Source organism: Haplochromis burtoni, unplaced genomic scaffold (genome assembly GCF_018398535.1).
Source record: "Haplochromis burtoni strain Fernald_Lab_line unplaced genomic scaffold, NCSU_Asbu1 Contig_29, whole genome shotgun sequence".
Lineage (NCBI taxonomy): Eukaryota > Metazoa > Chordata > Actinopteri > Cichliformes > Cichlidae > Haplochromis > Haplochromis burtoni.
This window is the reverse complement of record NW_024582390.1, coordinates 77,526-99,513: the sequence shown is the minus strand read 5'-3', so window position 1 is coordinate 99,513 and position 21,988 is coordinate 77,526. Positions and strand designations below refer to the sequence as shown.

At 36.9% G+C, this 21,988-nt stretch overlaps 1 protein-coding gene across 3 annotated transcripts in view; it reads left to right on the top strand.

Annotated features, from left to right (window-relative positions):
* Nucleotides 1-21,988, top strand: part of LOC102308541 (receptor tyrosine-protein kinase erbB-4) — a 173,223-nt gene that overhangs the window by 74,463 nt on the left and 76,772 nt on the right. For 2 of the 3 annotated variants that reach the window (XM_042219151.1, XM_042219152.1), the window contains exon 2: nt 4,286-4,345. The exons of the other annotated variant lie outside the window; for it this stretch is intronic. In XM_042219151.1, the coding sequence (XP_042075085.1) occupies nt 4,286-4,345 (60 nt within the window). The remainder of the gene's footprint in view (nt 1-4,285; nt 4,346-21,988) is intronic. 3 annotated transcript variants of the gene reach the window in all.

Sequence of the window (21,988 nt, the reverse complement as noted above, 5' to 3'; positions counted from 1 at the left end):
CTTTCATCTGGACGTCGCGTCTTCAGTGGGAGAAATGTTTCGTCACTCATATGAGTGACTTCTTCAGTCTCAGCTGATTGCAGGTTTCCCCAACCTTTTAAACAGGACATTTGCATAATGACTGAAACGACCACCATAAAATGTTTATGTAAATTGGAGACAGTTAAGCAGAAGCACGTAAACATGCATATTATATTCTCTTGTTATAAAAATATATTATGAATGCTTTCTATATTTTAAAAAGTCCAACTTGATGCAGCATTAATTAGGAAATACTGATATGTGACAAATTAAAGGAAAACTGTGAAGCACTCATAATTTCTCCTGCGGAGAGCATTTTGCTTGCATGGTTTGGATCCACTTGTTCTCTTAAAAGGCTGGTGAAAGGGTCGTTCAAATCTGTACATAATCTGACAGATTGCCTTTATGCAGTGATAAAAAATCTTTATGCGGATAAGGTTGTTATGGTCTCTTTCAGTATGATAGTGTTTGATGAGTATGAAAATAATGAGAATTGCATGCTATGGTCATTTCATTCAGAAGTTCTCAAAGCAGATGAACATCATTTGAAGTTTTTGCACACACACAGTACATGGGTCTTCTGCCTCGCACGCTCCACTTTTCCCAATTACAATATAAGGGAATTCCTTTTGAAAAGATGGCATTCCACCCTTCCAGTTGAGTTCCAAATGCATTTAGAAATCAATCCAAATCAATGTTTGTTCTCTTTTTTTCCTTTAATCTCTCTCTCATCTCTACATCATTTACCCTTTCCTGCTAAGTTTTGGTGAAGAAAACTGTGGTGTGGATGTGTATGTGTGCACAGATGCAGGGTACACTTGCATCCCTAGGAGTTGTTTCAGATCAATAGGTGGTGGACTGGGCAGTCATCGATCAGCTCCGTGCATGGAGGCTAATTTATGCCATTGCTCCAGCGATCCCTCTGCACGAGGCAGCAGAGTGTGAAATTCAAATTATTATTACAGCCAGGCAATTCCATTATCTGAGGGAAGGATATGTTGCTCTGGCACATATTGGCTGTTCTCCTTCTGTAAAAGGAGAGAGAAGAAGAGGAGGCATAGGGGCCGAGGCCAGCCCACTTTGACCATAGTACTATAGGTTAGGAATATTAGCCCAAATTATTGCAGTGGCACCGGTCTCCGGAATCTTACCCCAAACCCCTTCTACCAAAAATTCACAGAGCTGCACAGCACAGCAACTTTGTGGATCGTAGTATTGATTACGTAGTGATTCTTTATGTACATGCTGTTTTTTTTTTTACACTGAAAGGTGCAGATGGTATGGAAATGAAGTCTGGCTGTCAACCCTGGGCTGTCTTTTGGTTTCATATGCTTATATATACTTCATAAAAATTACATCATGTGCAAACAAAGAAAAATAAATAACATTCCTTAAAGTGTTCAAACAGTGCATCCAATTGTCAGTTTAAATCTGGACGCTACGTGGTCATCAAAGCACATTTATATCTAGAGTAAAAGAAAATTGTATTTTCTTTTGGGCATAACGGTGGTGTATTTTGATTTCGTATTTTAAATCACTGCAAAGAGCGTGCCCCATATCCAAGAAAGGGAACGTGATGGCAAGATTTGTCACAATGGCATCTTGACACTCAAAGTTTTCTACACCAACTTACACCAACCAACCTACTGCAACTTAGCCGATCATAAGTCTCTTTCTTGAACAGCTGTGAATTGCATAGCTTAGTCATTAGCTCCCTACTTCACAATAATATCACAAAATCTTTGCATTCTTGCCCTTTCTGCTTGACTGTGTCTTCGTTGCCTCCTGCTTCTAAAACACCTGCAACTATGTAGTAACTTAGCTTACTCTGTCTGTGTGTTTAGATCTTAACTCCTCTTGCCAATATTATTGAACCTTAACAGCTTTGGCTGTAAAATGTTGCTGCTGCTCTGGATTAATCCTGTAAAAGCACAAAGAGCAGTAGTGGTAATGTGTTTTTCCCCCTTTTTGCCATCAGGAAAACAATCATTGACTATACCATTGCTGAGAATATTGCCCTAGTGATAGAGGCGTCAAATATTTTGTTTATAAGGCAATGCCAAAGAATGCCCATTGACAGAGGGAGACGAACTGAGAAGAAATGTAAGATAAACAAAAAAACACAACAGAAAAGAAAACAGTAGAGGTAAAGGGACTTTAGAGAGACTCATTAAAACCAAGTGCAGTGAGTGCTGGACACTGGGTTGCTCAGTGTTCAAAATGAAGAGGCTTGTTTCGTGGCCCTGAGTCACAATTAATTAGCACTGCGAGGGAGATCAACACTGCACCACATCCACGCTATTTGTGCAAAAAAGAAGAAAAGACACAGAGATAAAAGAGAAAAGGCAAATGAGAGAACCAGGCTGATAAACAGAATTTGAAATAACCCAGAGATGCTTATCCTTGATGATGGGGCCGAGGGTCATGGTTGTGTTTCTTCCTGACAGTCCCTTTAGTTTCAGATGGCGACTCTCTTTTGTCAGGTTTCAGCAGTCATACATTTTAAATAAACATGTTCTCAGAAGCACGTTTCTGAAACCACAGCATGTCTCAAAGAGTATCTTTTAGTCTCTGCCTCAAATAATTTTCAAGGCCAGGAATATTTGGGGGTAACATCCTCTGACAATGACATGACCTTTAGGTAAAACGTTTTCCAAATAACTGCATGAGTGAGCTTTTACTAGCAGTTGTTTACTATAGTGCTATATTCTTTTGAAACCGCTTACTGGGAAAATGCTACACACATGGCTAAAATTTGACATGTAAAATACATGTATTTTAATAAGTTTGAGTTAAAAGTTTGGGTGTCTACTTTTTATATCTATGTAATCTTTGTATATATCACTTAAAAGCCTCTGGAAAACGGTGTAAATAAGGTTAAATAGTTACAGAACTATCAAGTCTGTGTAGGTTAGGATGGATCAGGCTGCTGTTTGTTTCCCTTTTCTAACATTGTTCATTCAACATTCGTCACAGTAAAAGCAACGAAAAACAGACAAAAAAAACCCCACAAAAAAAACAACTGTAAAAAATTATTGGTAAATATGATTTATAATAATTTTTTTTAATCATTTAGTATGGATGTTTTTCACTAGCCATGCATTGAATTTTAATAATGGACAATGCACTGGCAGAAAAAACCCCCAGAAAATAACACTTGACATTGAATGTGGAAGTTTTGTTTTAACCCAAACTCCCTTTGTTAAATCTGTCCAAGTCACTTTTGTATCTAACCTCAAGCCTGTTTTATTTATCCACGGGGCGATCGTGGCTCAAGAGTTGGGAGTTCGCCTTGTAATCGGAAGGTTGCCAGTTCGAGGCCCGGCTTGGACAGTCTCAGGTCGTTGTGTCCTTGGGCAAGACCCTTCACCCGTTGCCTAAAAATAAATAAAACTACATTTGTGCAAAATATGTGCATAATCCTCTGTTGTTGGGAAAGGCACAAATTTAGGAAAGGCTCCAGAGGATTGTATCAGAGCACAGGCAATCCACGGTCATACGTGTTACCAAACTGCTCTAATGCTCTGAGGGACATTTTAAATCTACATTCCTAAATCCATATTTTTTGTGTCATTTTATAATAATTGCAGCCTTTTTTAAGACCACAGTTCAAGCATTTAAAGACTTCACCAATTTAAACACAATGTTTGGTGTGACATTTTCCAATGTTCCCTAAATGAGTTTGACCTCTTTGTCTCTCCCATGGGTTTCCTTTCCATGTCAGCCAGGCACAGGAATCGTTGTTAGGGAGCAGCTGGCAGGATATATAAATATATTTTCTAACACTGTGATTGATTTCCCTGCTCCACCGTCCTGAATGGGTTAAACATCAGCAGGACCTCTGTTACTGGGAGATTGCATTTAGCTGCTACTGCCAACCCAAATAGGCATCCAGTCTGTCTAGTAAAAAAAAAAGAAAACAAAAAGTAGGGATAAAGACAGGTTCTCACCTGACAGGCTTAACCCTTTGTTGTTCAACTAACTGTTTTCCTGCCCGTTATGAAAATAAATAGTGGATTAAATATGATCCAGCTTGCTTTGTCTCCTTTTTGATTATGACAGTGTGCAATATTTTACCGAAAAGGAAATTAAATCCACCAAGCCGCGTTTGCTGTAAACACAAGGCAACCTCTATCAGTTCTATTTTTGCAAACTCACAATTGATTATCGCAGTAAGATAATTATCCATGTGCAACATGTGGAAGCTCATTTGATGCAGGCATCGCTCGTCTAATGCTGTCTTTTCTCTCATTCTCTGTTGCAGGTAACATCTTTTTGTTGATCCCCGTGGGTTTAGCTTCAGTGATGACTACAGATGTGATGAGTAACACAATTTTACTTTGTTGACCACTGTTGACTATTTACACAGAGCAGGAGAAACACAATTTCAGAAACTGAGTGCTATTTCTGCAGAATTTTGCATATTATAATTTTTAAATACCATCAGAAAATATTTTGCAATACATGCATACACTGATATCTATAATACCAGATGGAAAATATTACTGAATTCACAATTTACATTTGTCTAGGAGTATTCAGCATTTAAACTACATATAAAAAACAACAACATTAAATATATTCGGACAGCATGACACAAGAGGAACAAGGGGTCAGAGATTGACCTTAATTATGTTGTACACCATCTGCTTCCATGTCACCTCGCTGAACATGGTAGAATTTGATTTTAAAGCGGTGATAATTGATACAGCCCTTCATGCACACATGCACACACTTTTTTATTTACTCTGGCACAATTTGTTTTTTTTTGCCTGATATGGTGAAAGCAAACATGCACAATCTGTGTATAAAGCCATTCTCGCTCCATGTGGGCGGTTGATGCAATATTTAGACTGGTCCATTTCCTTCACTTAGGTAAATAATGTAATCAAACACAAATGTTTACATCCCCCACTCTCTCTCTTTCTCTTACAACAGCTTACAACACTTTCATGATTATAATAATGGTAATAATAAAGTTTATACTAATATATATATATATATATATATATATATATATAGCACATGGATAAGTTACAGATGGGAGTGCCACACAAAGATTTGACAGTTAACTGTCTCAGTTATTGCACATTTTTTTTCCCTCTGCTCTGTAATGTAGTGGAACTTGTTTGACTTACAGTGAGTTTGTCTTGACTTGCACATGTTTGACCTGCAGACTTGTTGTTTCTGTGTACCTTTACTTTAATTTTCTTATACAGTTAACTGTAGTTGTTCACCTGCTCAGTGAATTTGAATGGGGTTATGACATTTGTCACATTTTGAATACTAAATCCATGCCAATGTGCAGGAAAAATAGGTCATTCAATAAGGAAAGGGAGAGAATTTTTATCCAGGTCCCATCTGTATTACTGTGTAGGTGCTACTGAGCATACATGTAGGTGTATGTACAGAGGCTCACTGTAGGTAGCAGCAGACAGGCAGGGGGATTAGGTTGAGTTGATCTAAAGCCAAATGTTGGAGGTTGCCAGAGTGTCTAATCAGGCTTGGATGAAAGAAAAGATACCAGAAGCAAACGAAACTTTAAAGAACTTTAAAGTAAAAAAAAAGTTGAAAAGGTAGAATTTTTTAAAGTTGGTGCAATTAGGAAGAACTTTTCAGACTACATTTTGTTGGCTGATACAAATTTCACTGTTTACTTAAAACTAGCTAATTGAACTGCGACTTGAAAGAAAAAACACAAAAAAAACAAATATTTTTGAGGAAATTTCTCGTTTGTTTGTTAGCATGCTTGTGTCCACAAGTGCATATGCAGCAGGAACCACCAGTGGATAAACTTAAATTTGATTAACTTCAGGTGGTGAGTGAGATTTGTATTTAAATAATGGTAGGAAGGCTGTGGAAACATAACTTTGCACTGTCCAGGTTCAAAAAGGCAATCTCCAGAACTTCTAAAGCTCATTAATTAGCCCATTGTTTTATCCTTATATAAAGAAAAATCTTTAAAAATAAAAAGACATACATGTTTTTACTTAGGGATATACGATAAACACTGTGCTATTGTGATTGCCTGCAAGAACTGGCTTCAAAAATGTTATTCATTGTCAGAAAAAAAATCAAATAAGTATACCTGCAATTACTGCCTTGAGAAATTAGCTGTAACAAATAATGGTTCAGGTAAAAGAAAAAAAAATACACTTCTAGTTTGTGATTTGGATTAGATACAGAATTCCCTTCCTAAATCTTTCTTCTCCGCACTACTCTGCTTCCCTGGGTATGACTGATAACCTGACGTTGATTTTAACTTCCTAGGCTTCTAGCGCGGAATAGACTTGCTGTGTTATCAAAGTGTCCAGGTCTAATCCTCTAATCAAACGTACAGAATCTGGTGTTATGTACCCTGATACCATTTTCAGCACCACAAACTGTGAAGAAATTTCCACAGCATGTTTACAGACTGAGGTCTAGATTATTTTAGTGATAGTCTGTTATGCGCTATGCAAGTAAGAGTAAAGTGTTTTGCATTTTGTGTTAAGATGCTTCACATGTATTGTGAGTTGATTCTGCCCACACATCGTACTTGTCAGTCAAAATTTCCTGGTTAAAAATTATTTTAAAAAAAATCTGGATTTAAACTCATAGAACTACAGCATGTATATTACTGTGTTTCTCTCTCCCACACAACGTAAACAGGTTTAGTCAGTGTGCAGATATATTCATTTTATGTTTTCATAATATTTAAACAGAGCGAACGCCTTTTCAGACTATCTCAGCACCTTCACCCTCCATGGTGTGGGTATGTGCATGTGTCTGTAAGGAGTTTGTTAGTGGAGTGGTAATTCCAGTCATGGATCATAAAAATGTCAACACATCAACACATACACCCTATGATTACACTGTTGACTGTTGGCCTGGTTACCTGGCACTTAGCCAATACATTGCATTTGTGTGCCTGCTAAAAAGTAAACAGTCAGTGCACAAAGCCCCAAAGCTCCAGTAGAAGCAGTGAAGCGAAAAGAGATCAGAGCAGTGTTTTGCATCCTGTGTTTAAAATTTAAAAAAGAAAAGAAATAAAATAAAAAAAAATCTAAAGAACGACAAAAAATACAGTACAAGAAAGAGGCCATAAAGCAAACTCACTCACAGCAAGTCAATTTGCTTTGATACATTTTTCCGTCTCATTTCAAATTTAATATGTTCTTTAGTTTCAGGTGCATGGTGTCGTTTCATCACAGTGCGGATATAACTGCGTAGTACGGAACGCCGTCTTATTCATTTATACATGTCATTAAGAAAGAAATATCGGAGCGAGAACAGGTTTAATAAAACGGCAGGAGCCATTTTTGCTCTCGCTTGTGTGCGTGCATAATTGTACAGATAAAAGGTATAAGCTTAAATTTTACCCCGTGTTTTAATGGATTGGTTTATTTCATCACACATCACACAACATTTGTCAAACACATTGGAGAATCATTAAACGTAGTGACTGATAGCACAGTCTGCACAAATTATTCAAGCATATATTGCATGGGGATGGATCTGTCAAATGTTTTAAGAATGTTTTTGCATGGCTTGCTCTTTGTCTCTCTGTCCTGTTCCCGCTGTGACTTGGCCTACGATATTGCTTCTGACCTTACAGCCATTACTCACACACACACACGTGCGCACACACACATCCACGCACCAACACATTCAGCTGTTTTGTGGAATTTTCCTATTAAAGTTTCCCCCCCTTTTTTTTTTAATTCAAGCACAATATCAGAGGTTTGCTTCCTGCTGATGGCAGGGCTGTGTGTGTGTGGAGGATGTCACCTGGACCTTTTGTTTGACCTAGCTTCCCAATTGACTGACCTGCCACTCATTAGTCCTGACCCTTGGTTGGCAGGTGAGAAGGCAAAAGAAAAGGTCATGACTTGAGTGGCAGTCTGTTATATATCTGCCTGGACTAAATAAGGGGACAGAAACAGGTGAAACAGACACCTGGCATACAACTTCACACTGGTCCTTAGAATACAAAAACACAATATGCACATAAAATATATGCAGATGGATCAGTTGATGTAAGATTGCGTTAATTGTGCGTTCACACAGCAAAGCAGCTGTAGTAATCATCTATAGCCTATGCTTAAACATTAAGTTGAGATAATGATGATAGTAAGGGAAGAAGTGCACTTGTTTTCATCTTTTCACACTTTGTTCCTTGAAGTTTCAGTGTGCTCTAAATTTCTTGTGGGTAAATATGTTGTTTTGTTCTTTCTTTTTTCCTTTTTTTATTGGAAACTTTGGGGCAAAGTGTTATGATGAAATGTTCTAAAATGTTCTAAACTTAACCTTGTTTTTGTTAGATTTCTTTTGGGCTCATTTTGATCTTTTTTTCCTGGGCAGATATTTGATTTTTGTTAGTCGTATCTTGTTCCACTCTATATCTTAGCGTAGTTTTTTGTGTTTTGATGTAATCTTGTAAGAATACTTGAAAATCATTGGTACTGCTCGTTGATGCTCCACTGAAAGAAATGACAAAATTAACCACATGTAACAATATTTAACACTAAGTACTTGATATGATTTAATGGTTCATTGCTGCCCTGCCACTAAATTAAGTTGAATCAGTGTAATTTACTTTATCCTGGCTTATTTATAGTCAACAAATAAAACCTTTTTATTGCGATGGACATTGTCTAACATTATATTGTAGCACAACCATGGTTCTTTTCTACATTAGACAATCACTTTTGTTATAAAAGCCTGTATTTAAATGCAAGGGCATCCCATATCACAAATGCACTTTTAGCAAATGCAACAAACCATACCAGTTAAAAAAAAAAAAGTTGAAAATTGAGCAAGTAATCAATTTTAATTATGTATAGACCTCCTGCCTTGATAAGCATACATCTATAAGGAGGCCCTTGCCACTTGAAAAAATCAGCAGTCATGCTGATGTATGGTTCCACTGAAAGTTTACATTTCTAAAAGCCTAAACTGAGGTTTTTTTCTCCAAAGTAACCATTGTGTAAGGTAGAGTGTACCACAGGGAGGGCATAGAAGTGAGAACAAAACTAATAGCTACCTTAAATCTGCACAGACGTTGAGCTGTATCTTGCAACTATGTTCCTTGATCTCGGTAATCCCTAGTGGATTACAGAGATGCTCTTCAGTGCTCTACGGCTCTCAGAGTTGCTTCCGACAAATGTGTTTTTCTTGTCTCTTTACTTCATTTCAAAAGAACAAGTGAGAAACTTTTTTATGATATAAGCACCATTTTGTTGGCATGAATCTCTTTGGATCCCCTTATGACAATTCATTCTTTTCTTACTTTAGATCTTTTAGCTACCTAGATAGAAAAATTAGAAATCCTGGATACCAGTTCTCACAAAGATGGTTATCACCTGTGCCTCTCTGAGAGATTGTGTTCACACGTGGCATTTGTAATTACAACCACTAGCAACATCTACAGATCAAGAGCAGAGCGTTATACTGAATGAGATGAGATAAAAGTGTCTATCCCTGTGGGGAAATTAGGTAACTGTGAGAAGACAATGAGTGTGGGCAGACATCTGTGTTTACTTATAAATAATTACTCTCTCTCTTTATATGGATACATATAAAATACATACATAAATATTATATATAACTGATGTATGGGTTTTAGACTTCTTAAAATTCCCAAACATTTCCATTTCAGTGCTCTAACCAATGTGCTTTTGATGTGGATTATCCATGTACAACACAAATGTGAAAAACTAAACACTTTTGGTACTCTTGCTATGCTTTTTTTTTTTACTGAGCCATCCATAGGAATGTTTATTATGAGACTGAAAGGGGTGCATATAAATATTAGTTGTGTTTCAATGGATTATTGAAAGATATCATTAGAATCTTTATCTATATAGTCAAAACCATGGTCCACATGGTAAAACAATACTGATACCACAATACCACCTTATGTGATCTCACTTGGTTTTGGCTCTCACTGTGATATTGTATCACTTGCTGTATCTGTTACAATGCAGACTTTTTCATAGTGACTTGTTTTATACTGTAACCTACATACAGTATATGCTTTTTCAGAGCACTGAATTACCTCAGATTATAGTCCTAGTGTTTGCTTAACCTGCCACTAACAGTATGCCCTGCAGTTCTTCAGCCATCTCACTGGCACTTTTCTGCTCAGTGTGCCAAATGTTTATTTATTACTTTGCCTCTGTGAGCACTAATAGCATTCGTAATAAATATGGCTTTGGAGGCCAAACTCAGTGAACTGGAGACCTGTCTTTAATCAGAAGTCCTTTTAACTAACCAACCCTAGTAGTCGGCAATGTTGGGCAAGTTACTTTGAAAAAGTAATTAATTATAGTTTCTAGTTACTTCTTCCAAAAAGTAACTGAGTTAGTAACTGAGTTACAAGATTCTAAAGGTAATTAATTACTTGAAAAGTAACAATTGCGTTACTTTAAAAACAATCTTTAACCCTCTGGGGTCCACGTTATAACTGGCCATCTTTGACTACTTTTGATTTTTTTACCTCTACATTTCACCTTTAAAAACTATTTACTTTGCCTTATTCGGTATCATTCTTTTCAGCACAACCGTGTTTTGTAAATTCGAAACACGTCTGAATTTACAGTTATGTTTTCATTTTGACATACTGTGTTAAAACAATTGATCTAAAATCATGCAAAAACCGTAAAATCCAAGTAGAAAGTTAAATTTTTTTAAACTTTAAATTCAAATATAAATTGTCAATTTTAAAATCATATGCACAATTTTTGCAAACAACAAAGTTATTTGCAGCCATTTACCTTTACCCTTTATTAAATAACAATTTCAAACTATTTACATGACAATCAGCTGTTCTGCACTCAATAAGATGCCACACAAATTATTTGTGCCACTCCAAAAAAATAATTTCTGTCCACTATAAAGGAGAACATCACAACCTGATACCTGCAGGTCTGACAGCAGCAGGTCTATCACTCCTGTTCTCTACCTGGAGACAGCAGTCACCTCTTTGTTCTGACACACAACACAAAACTATCCGCAACACTAAACACTAACTACACAAGACAACACATTAACTACACACTCCAAACGTGCTAAATGTCACAAATCTCTCACATCTCAAAACTCGCTCTCTCTCTTTTTCTGCTGTCTCTCTTTCTCTCTCTCGCCATTACTCCTAAAACTTCCCCCTCTTCCTAAACAAGCAAATGTCATGTTGCCATATCATTTTTTGATTGGTTGACATGGTACATTTTCAAATAGCTGTTCCCCATTCTGTGATACATCCACCAAAGAAAAAAATCTCTGTTTTAAAATTCTGTTTAAACTCAGGCTGCTTCTCCCATAGTGTGTTTTTTTTGTGTTGTTTCTCTTTTACTCTCTTATCTTTCCTCTCACCCCCAACCAGTCACAGCAGATGGCTGACCCTTGTTGAGCCTGATTCAGCTGGAGGTTTCTTCCTGTTAAAAGAGAGTTTTTCTTTCCCATTGTTTCCTAAGCACTTACTCATAGGGGGTTGTCTGATTATTGGACTTTCTTTCAGCATTTATAAAAAAAATACCCTAAATGTGTAACAGAATGTAAAAAGATTGATATCAAGCATAAATTATTGCAATAATATGCCTTATAAATGATGTTTTATACAAGCATAAAAAAAATAAAAGGAGAATCAAGAACACTGTAGATAAACCTAAGCACACGAGAAAGTGGATAGGAAATAAAGCAAAAAACAGCTGGATAGTGAGTGCTCATAATTTAATAGCAGAGTGCAGAAAATCCATTTTACATGTGGGCTTTAGCATGGGGATGAATTAGCATATGAGTAAACAGAACACCTCACTTGTGCATATTCTAAGCCTCCCTGCAGACTTGTCTCCTCAGGTTCTGCTTTTAATTTCTCACCTTGTTGTGTAGTAATGAATTACTGTTGATACAGTTGTGTGTATTTAAAACCCTGCAAATAAAATTGAATCCCAAAGAACGTTTGCCATGCTTTGAAATGCATGTTTTTGCAAAAGTGAATATAAAAGAAATATAAAACTAAACTGCTTAGATTCAAACATAACAACTGAATTGATTAACTTCCATTCATGATAACATGACACCTGTAATTTGCACATAAATACACAAGAGCAATGCATTACTTTTGATTCCCCCTCATTCCACCCATATGCCACAATCAATAAAATTCACTGGCCCAAAGAAAGAAGGCCTCTTTTGTTTCAGGTCTACTTACCTTTACAAGGACAGAGAGATTTAGATACATTGCAATTGATGATAGACAGTCCAGCCCATCAAGGCCTTGCTCATGTCTCCAATTTAATGAACTAAAACAGTGTCTGTCTGGCTTGATAGAAGACAACTTAGGCCTCCAAGGAGGTCTTTATCCACCCAGTGGAATCAAGGAAAGGTATCAGGGAGGCCAGGGAGGTGTTGTGAATGGTCTCTTCTAAGACAGGATATCTTTATCTGGGTTATTAGTCCCTAAGTCCCATCTAATTTGTCTCCTTTTTGCATGACTTACCTAAGATTACTGCCTATAACGTAGGATTGGCACACACCACTGTAAGCTTGCCTAATCTCTTGAAGTCCCTCTTACAGTTGTCACCTTCTTGTCGCCGGTGTTTGATGTGTACAGTACAAGGACTGTTTCTCCCATATCTTACAGGGCTGTTTTCTCCTTTCAGTGCCTCAGTAATGTGCCATTATGCCAGACACATTGTGCCCAGTATCAAGTGTTTTTATTAGATGACGCTTGGTGTAGAGGCGCTCTTTTCTACTACTTTGTCCTTCGTCCATGAGTGTGTCTTTTCACTCCTTTTTCAGCCACTTGTTTCATTTGTATTCACCTCTGATCTCAATAAGGGCACATAACCAATCTAACCATTTAACTGTGGCCTTTGAGTCTTTCATCAGCTATTCTATTGTAAATTTTCCCAATTTTCCCCATTTTAATACAAAGAATATTGTATTTAATATGGAAATACCTCATGAAACATAAAAAGAGACTATTACTGCTAGTTTAACAAAGCAGATCTGACTTCATATAATTGCAGATATGCTCAAAGACAGGGGAATGTATCCTGTTTAAGGAATATAACAATAATAATGGATTGGATTTATATAGCGCTTTTCAAGGCACCCAAAGCGCTTTACAATCCCACTATTCATTCACACACTGGTGGAGGCAAGCTACAGTTGTAGCCACAGCTGCCCTGGGGCAAACTGACAGAAGCAAGGCTGCCATATCGCGCCATTGGCCCCTCTGGCCAACACCAGTAGGCGGTAGGGTAAAGTGTCTTGCCTAAGGACACAACGACCAGGACAGAGAGCCCGGGGATCAAACCGGCGACCTTCCGGTTACAGATGCGCTTCCCAACCCCCTGAGCCACGGTCACCCAATAATAATAATAATAATCAGGAATAATGCATAAAGAAAGCTGCACAATGAACAAAACCTGTTGGTTACTAAAAGTGTCAGGTAGACTAGGAGATCAGTCACGTTGGGCCATATGTGATGATTTTACACCAGGTGAAAGTGTTCTCTAAACACGATTTATAGGGCGCCCTTGGCCGTCACTGAGTGATTTGGGCGAAAAAGTGACTTCTGACCACCATACAGTTCCTCATTAGCAATAAAATATACAATTCTACTAATTGCACACTTTGAAAATTGCATTAACAAGCTTGCAAACAACCATAAAAAAATGACATAAGCACAGAGCATCAAACCAAGAACTGTGTTTAAATATGTTTGTGGTTGTAGATTAAAGGCATAGTGTGGAAAGCATGTTGTAGGCTGCATGAATTCACAATAGCTTAGATATGAATCTGTAATTTTGTACATTTCAATCTTCAGTTCTATCAGAACTTTTAATTTATAGGCATGTCATCTTAAAAGTAAAGCAATTACAAAAGAATGTTTCCATTTTCATTTTACGCTGTTAGTAAATCAGGTTTGGGGTGTGTTTGAATAGTAAATTGGGCCTATAATCAACCTGTCATTTCTTTTCTTTCATGTTCAATGTCTGTAGTCTCTCCTAGCCATGCTAATTCAGCTCTAACCCTTTACACGTGTTGTTGTGATAATTACATGTGAAGTGTCTTAAATCTTAAATCCTACAAAATGTTTCCGTCATCTTGAAGCAGTGCGACCAGATAGGCGTGTGCTGTCGAGCTGCCGATGTTGGCTGACATGTTTGTCTTTGTTCATTCCTTGGTTTGAATGAAGCTTCGTCTCTTCTGGCTTCCCCACATCCTTTTAATTTGATGGCAGCCTGACTGACAGTCTTCATTGGCTGCTGAGATATGACAGTGCCCACGCAGACACACACGATGAGGTTGGCTGATTGTTTGATTTAGCATCAGGCCTCAAAATTCATTATAAATGGTAGATCTCTGTCTAGTGTCTTTTTGAGGGCTGATTTGTTATTGTGTGCCAGGCTTTCGCATGTGTCGCTATGAGCGTGCATAGGCGTATACATGTACAATGTTGTCTACTACTTGCCTGTGTAAGTGCTTCCAGAAATGCAATGATTGATGGTACCTTTGCCATGGTTGTAAAACAGCAGGTTTTAGTTGACATGTATAGTCAGCAGTAGCCTTCAAACAAGATTCATGTTGGTGTGATGCAAGGGGAGATAACCCCCAGTAGGAGGTGGACAAGAGCAGTGACACTAATTTATCCATTTGACTGACTATTGCAAAAGCTTTGTGGTGCAGCAGTATTGTCTGATGTGAATTACTATACACTGCTTTTCCTGCAGGGGAATATGGAGAAAATGGAGAATTAAAAAGGGAGGGCAGCTTTGATAAGGCATTAACAAAAAGCTGCATCTTACAGCAAACAGAGGAGAAAATAATGTGGATTATTGTGACAACAAAGGGTGCATTAAACTGAAGGCATATAAACAAGGCAGAGAATATTATATTAGCAGTGGTAAAAATCTTTTGTTTTACCTGAAAGGAAGATAAAAAATTTAAATAAAGTATAGTTTTTGTAAAAAAAAAAGAAACAAAAAAAAAAACAAGAAAGAAAAAAAAGCCTCATGTCCTAGGTTGCTTCAGTAGTTGCAGACAGCTAAGTGCTGCAAGTGAGTTGCTTTTTGATATGTGAGATTAAAGGGATTTAGTACATTCTGGACGCACCTGAGGGTTGTCTGAAAGAGCAGAGAAAAGCTAAAAGCTCCTCTCTTTCTCATCTCTTCCTCCTCTTGTCTGTCAGTCTGATGAAGTCAGGGCCTCAGTTAAAAAGTTTTTTTTCACACATTATCATCCTTGGATTAAAAATTGGGAATCTTCCGAAGTGATCCAGGCCGGCGGGTGCATGTAGACACCTTGATGTGGTCTTGAGAAAGTATCATCTTTGCCTATAATTTTCAAAGCTACAAAATTATACAGGGTGCAAAGAGAAACACTACTGCTGTAATGTCCCTAATAATGGCCATTTAGGTTTTTGTCCCTGCAACTATAAACTAAAGCGCTAATGCATACTCCACTATCTATCTTTAAAGAAGATGTATATATATTATGTTAATGACTTTTAGACTTGATAACATGCTTAAGTTTCCATATAGGAAACAATGCAATTCAAGGTAAAATAAAGGCACAAAAAAAAAAACCAGACAGTTAGCTGGGTCTTGTGCTTAATATATGAATAAAGGATTGGGTTGAACTCATTGGTATTCTTGTGAACCTCTTTTGAAATGCATTAAAATCTAGTTTATAATCTCTCTGTCATCATTATATCTCTTCTGATCACAAAGAGCAAACATAACTTGGCAAACTTCAGGACAATTCATTATTCATAGCCCAACAATCTTTTCTCTTTACTTTGTAACATGACAGTGTGCAGAACTCTTGCTAACCCAACCACAAAATTCAGTTTGCAGACTGGTTTATTAAAGTTTCTATTACATGCAATGAACACTCTCAAAACAACAATACTTACGCTAAGAGGATTTATTATGCTCTGTATTCTGTGTCTTTTACATCTCTGGATTGATTCATTACTGACTGATTGAGCCACTCTAATTTTTTTCCTTAGGAAGGTTTGATTATATTAAGTTGTACATTCGATTCTCAAGGCCTGTTCACGAGTGTTTACCGAAGGGTGTGCATGTACTCATATACAGATGCACACTTAGTCCCTTTGGTATGCACTTTACATTCAGACGTAAGTGCAGTGTTCTTGTAATTCCCTCTGTTTAAAGTACAGGTAGGAGTTGAATAATGAGTCCTGCTGGGCTAAGATTCAATTGAGATGAAGCCAGGTACGTGCACAGATATGTGACAGTGTGTATGTGCATGTGTGCTTTTATTAAGAAAGATTGAATATTCAGACAGATTCATAGAGAGATACAGGGGTCATACAGACATTTACGTAACTTTTTATTATTATTATTATTATTGTTATTTAAAAAGACAGCTTACGCATCAGTGAGATCTTTGATTTCCTTCTGCTATTGCACTTGTGGGAACCTCAATATGCTCTGAAGTTGTCGCTCTACTAACCCTCATTCAGAGGTTTTTTTAACTGCTGGGTTTTATTTTCTATCCCACCGTTGCTGCCCGAGGACTGTCATTTATCCATTTTCAATAACTTGTCCCTGTTTACAAAAAGTCTGTTGTATTAGCCTCTGCACCAGTCGTAAGTGTACTGTTTAGTAAAGCCTCTGTGCATGACTCATAACCTATTTTATCTAAAAAACAAAAAAACAAAGTACATTCTACATATAAATACTAAAGGCTAATGTCAGTTGTAGGGCTACTCTTAAAAAGATAGTTACAAATTGGAGCATTCCATCAAAGCACTACTACCCTTGAAGTAAACCTTCTTGAAATGTTCCACAATGATCTCTTAAAGTCATGACTGAAGGTTTTTTTTCTGTAGTTAGTTTGGAGCAGATCATGGTATAAAATAGCTCGCTAGAGATGAGTGTTTGGCTATTTGGTAGACAATGCATTAGAACACTTTTTATAAGGCTCACCTATTAAGAAAACCATTTCACGATGCTTGAACGAATGACTGATTGACTGATTGAATGATTTATTTGTATTGGGTTTTTTAAACATACTGACAACAAACAATTGAAGAACAATAACTGGCCAATTATTGACCAAAAAGGTGCAGGCTGAAGCTTAAGCTTATTATCTTGCATACAGCATACAGATTTTACCAGAAAAAAGATCAAAGAAAAAAATATTAAACAAGGATAAAGGAAACCAAAACCAGAATTAATGATTCACAAACAATGATAATCATACCTAGCTTTTATATTCATTCTCATTGGTGTGCTTCTTTTCCTGTTGCAATTTCCAGACCTAAATGTATTATTACAGTATCATGTACATATCACAAAACGTTATATTATTTATTTTATAGTGTCAACTGTTAAAAAGAAGCATTTTGATGACAGCAGTCATCATTTGGCATTAAAGATGTATACAAAAACAAATCCTACAATTGCATTTTATTGGTGCATAATGCAGGAGCTTACTAATTACATACAATACCTCCTACTCCGCTAAGTTCAACTTTAACCCAAAGCCTGACTCTTTAGCCATTAGGCCAGTAGGCTCACTGATTCTTATTTTTTTGTTCTTGTGAAAACATTACCCACAATTCTTGTCTGCGCAGTAGCACAAATACGAGACATTACTGTAAACCATCATATCTGTGGGTATTTGTGTTCTCCCTCACCAATCAAGCAGTTTTTCTACTTTTAATTCAGCAAGACCAGTCATGCACTGATCAACACTGTGAGCCAGCTGAGATTTGAGGTTTTATGTAAACCGTTTTGCCTCAAGGTAACAGAGTGCTGTGTGTGGCCATGTGTATGTGTGTGTGTGTGTCTCAGTGTGGGTGCGTGTCTAGGTGTGGGTGTGTGTGTGTTACAAATGATGCTTGGAGACTGGCCCGGTGCTGTAGGGCATTCAGGCCCTTAGCCTGCTGTTCAGGTGCATATGTACATGTACTTGTATGTATCTAACTTTTAATTGATATTCACTCTATTGACTGTCTATATGTGGGTGTTTGCCTTGTGTGTTTACATTAGATTATTCATTAAGTTTAATGAAATGGATAAAGGGGGATTATTTTGTGCTTTTTCAAGGAAATACTGCACACTAGTATAAAGTAAATAATATCCTCAACAAAACATTACTGCCAGCAAACATGTAAATGTGGGAAGACCTATGGTAAACAAACTACAGAAAATCTGTCTGTCATGCATTATATGTAAAAGATGAATCCTACTACTAAGTCACAATATCACAACTGAACACATATATTATATTAATTCACAACACATGTAATGCATGTGTTGTGAATGGGAGCATTTTTTGTTTAACCTAATAATGTAGTTTTTTGTGCTGACAGCTAATCAAAGAGCAGCTGAAAAACAACACTAAACTGTGACCACATGAGAAAAAATCAGAAAAACTCAAAAGAAAGTAAAAAAGAAAGATTGTAACTGTAATTTTCTGTAATCTTTTGGATTAACTTCTTTGTCCCTTACACACAATAAATGTGCATTAAGAGGAAGATGTGTAATCTCTTATTCTTTTCCCACCTTCCTCCACCTTCCGCTGCTATTCACAGAACATATTTACACATACTACTTCTACTACTAGTAATAATAATATTCATTATCATCATAGTAATAATGATATCTAATAATGAAAAGCTTATCAACTTACAAAATATTTCCATTATTCAACAACACAGTACCAGTGTTGGATTTAAACTCACTATAATTTGTTGCTGGTATATGCATTTATTGAGTATATGGTCTTGGAATAAGGATGGCATCTCTGAAAAATAGTGTTGTACTCTGATCCCTGGCCTTTGCCATTGCTTAGCAGGCTTTTACTGATCCTTATCCTTATATTCCAGAAAACACAGAAAATAAGTTATAAAGCCTCAAAATAGCAGAAGGGATCATCTTTATTATGTATCTTCTATTCCTTTTTCCCTATGTAAGCCTAAATGATCTATCACACAAATACATTTTTTTAATCTTATGGCTTGCTTTGCAAGTGTATAAGGACTTGCTATTCATGTGGACAAGAATGGCGTGAATAATTGGTGCCTTCTGAAAAAGGTGGCTCTTTGTTTGCTAATGTGCCATTTCACTGGAACATGTGCCCCTGCAGCAAATGGGAATAAATGGGAATAAACGATAGTAACAGCAACTGCTTTAAATGCTATTTTAAGTCAAATACAAAACCTTTAAAGTAAAGCACTGCTAAATTTTGGTGACCATGATAAAGATTTTATTTACCGAAACGTGTTATTAAGATTATGAAATAAATTTAGCCTGTAAGCCTCAACCTGGGAAGCTTGTCACAGAAAGAAAGCACAACTTCCCAATTACAACGATGGCTTTTGTTACCGTAGTGGAAATGATTAAATTAGTTCACGTCTTACTTTAGAATATTGAATCATGGCCAGTAAAATGAAAACTTAAATGCAATGCCAATATCAAATAGCCACTTGAATAACATTTGCCAATAGAGAGTATAAAATGATTAAAGCATATGCTGTTTGTTTCAACTGATTCTAGTTAGTAGTTTAACCTCTGTTGAAAGGGGCTGATTCTGTTTTTATTAAAAATTTAAAAAAACACACTGTTGATACATGTGTATTACAAGGAGAATACCTTGAAGATGATAGCAGGAAAATTTTAATCAGGTATGGTCTTTGCTTTGTTTATTAATAGGAAAGTGTTTACCTTCATCATCAAAAATTTACTTTAACAAACTTCAGGATTTTATCGTTTTTCAAGTCAATGTTCATTCAAGGTGGAATGTTATTAATTTGCAGAAGTACCTATTCACTACTCTCTATACCAAAGTGTACCAGGGGTAGTAGGGAAAGAGGAAGTGTGTATCTGGTGTTGTGTTTGTACAGCACATAAATTGTGTTGGCAAGCCAATTAATTTGTTTATGAGTGTGCTCAGCAGGCTATGTGACCTCAGTGCCAGAGAGAGTTAGAGTGCATTTAGCAAGCTGATGGCCTCCAAATTAGAAATGGTTTGCATGTATAAAAAAGAAGGGGGGGGGTGCAGACATATCCACTGTGGGAATGCATGTACAGTGAAACTTTTGGGTACTAAAAGTAACATAAGGTTGCTTGCTTCACAAATAATGGTGTGATTTTTTTTTAATGTATCAGTTACAGTATTTTGTACTTCAAGAAAACAAATCAAGCTGATATTTAGTTTAACCACTTTGCTTTTAACAACTGAGGTAAGACCCAAGTTATGATTGGCTCGTCATGTTATCACAGACCAAGTTAAGGAGATCTGTGCTTGATCTTTGGGCTATATCTGTTACATAACTCTTTCTCTTTATAACTACATACAGATCTTATGACTCTTGGCTCTGGGTGATTCTGGGCCTTATGTGATGAATTGTGGTATTGCAAACTAAATGTGCAGTAAATGTAACTGTTTAAACGTTTGCATATGACAGTTAATTGTGTTAAGCTAACCCAACTATTGGTGACAGTTTTCCCCAAAGACTAAAGGACCAGCTTACCTGTGCACTTAGTATAAGGACATTTTTTACCTTTTTTTTTTTTTTTAAGTTTTGTGAAAGTCTTTCACGTAGAACATTTTGATAATAATCTTTTTATTATTAATGCCTATTAATGATTTGTTGGTCCAGCACATCACATAGATGCTCAACTGGATTAAGATCTGGGGAATTTGAAGGCCAAGTCAACGCCTTGTTGTTCCTGATCCATTTTTGGTATCCTGCTGAAAGAGGCCACATCCACCAGCAAATACCATTTCCATGAAAGGGTGTGGTCTGCAACAATGCTTAGGTAGGTGACATGTGTCAAACTGACATTCACATGAATGGCAGGACCTAAATTTTCCCAGCAGAACATTGCCCAAAACATCACAGTACCTCTGTCAGCTTACCTTTCTTCCCATAGTACGTTCCCCAAGTAACTGCACACACTCCCAGCTGTGCATGTGATCTAAAAGAAAATGTGATTCATCACTCTAGGCCACTTTCTTGTAACTTTCTCTGTGGTCCAGTTTTGATACTCATGTTCCCATTATTGGCATTTTTGGTGTTGGACAGGGGTCAGCAGCATGGGACCCTGACTGGTCAATGGCTGTGCAGCCTCATATGCAACAAACTACAATGCACTGTGTTTTCTGACACTTTTCTATCATAACCAGCATTAACTTCTTTGGAAATCTGAGCTACAGTAGCTTGTCTGTTGGATCGGACCACACAGGCCAGCCTTCACTTTCCACGTGCATCAGTGCTCCTTGGCTGCCCATAAAGCTGTTGCTGATTCACCACTGTTCCCTCACTGGACCACTTTTCATACATACTGTCCAAGAATTCAGTCATGACTTTGTCATAGTCAATAAAAGTGGACTGCCACAAATCCTGATATTAATTAAATTTGGAAGAAGGCACCTATCAAAAACTGAGCGAACCAGAGCCATGGGTTCACAATCCAGGGTGCTTCTGCTTTGAGAAGTGCAATTCAAGCTTGATTGCAGCTATTACCTCAAATGAGTTTACGTCGGCATATTGTTGAATTATTTAAAATACTATAGTAAAACAAAAATCAAGACAACTTGTCGATTATATACAGAAAGGAGAATTACGATTGATTGTTATTTTTCGCTGTAAATCAAAAGACGCACAAAATAGGTAATGATTAGGGTTTGACTGTCTGTTTGGATAAGGGCAATGACGTTTAACAAGGTGAATCTCATTTTCAAAGACAATAAATTTCTATCAATGATCATGTTTTAGTTTATTATTAAGGTCTTAGTCCCAGTTCTAAATCACTGAATAAATGTGGAACCCATAAAATCTTGATAAGCTCATGCACATGCAATATAAATCTTATTATTAATGGCCCACCCAAAACTATGTATCACAGAAGCTGGGGTATTGTGTTAACAACTGCAATTCAAATTTGAACCAGACAAGAAAAAGCAGTTGGATATCAGAAAACTCAAGCCCTACACA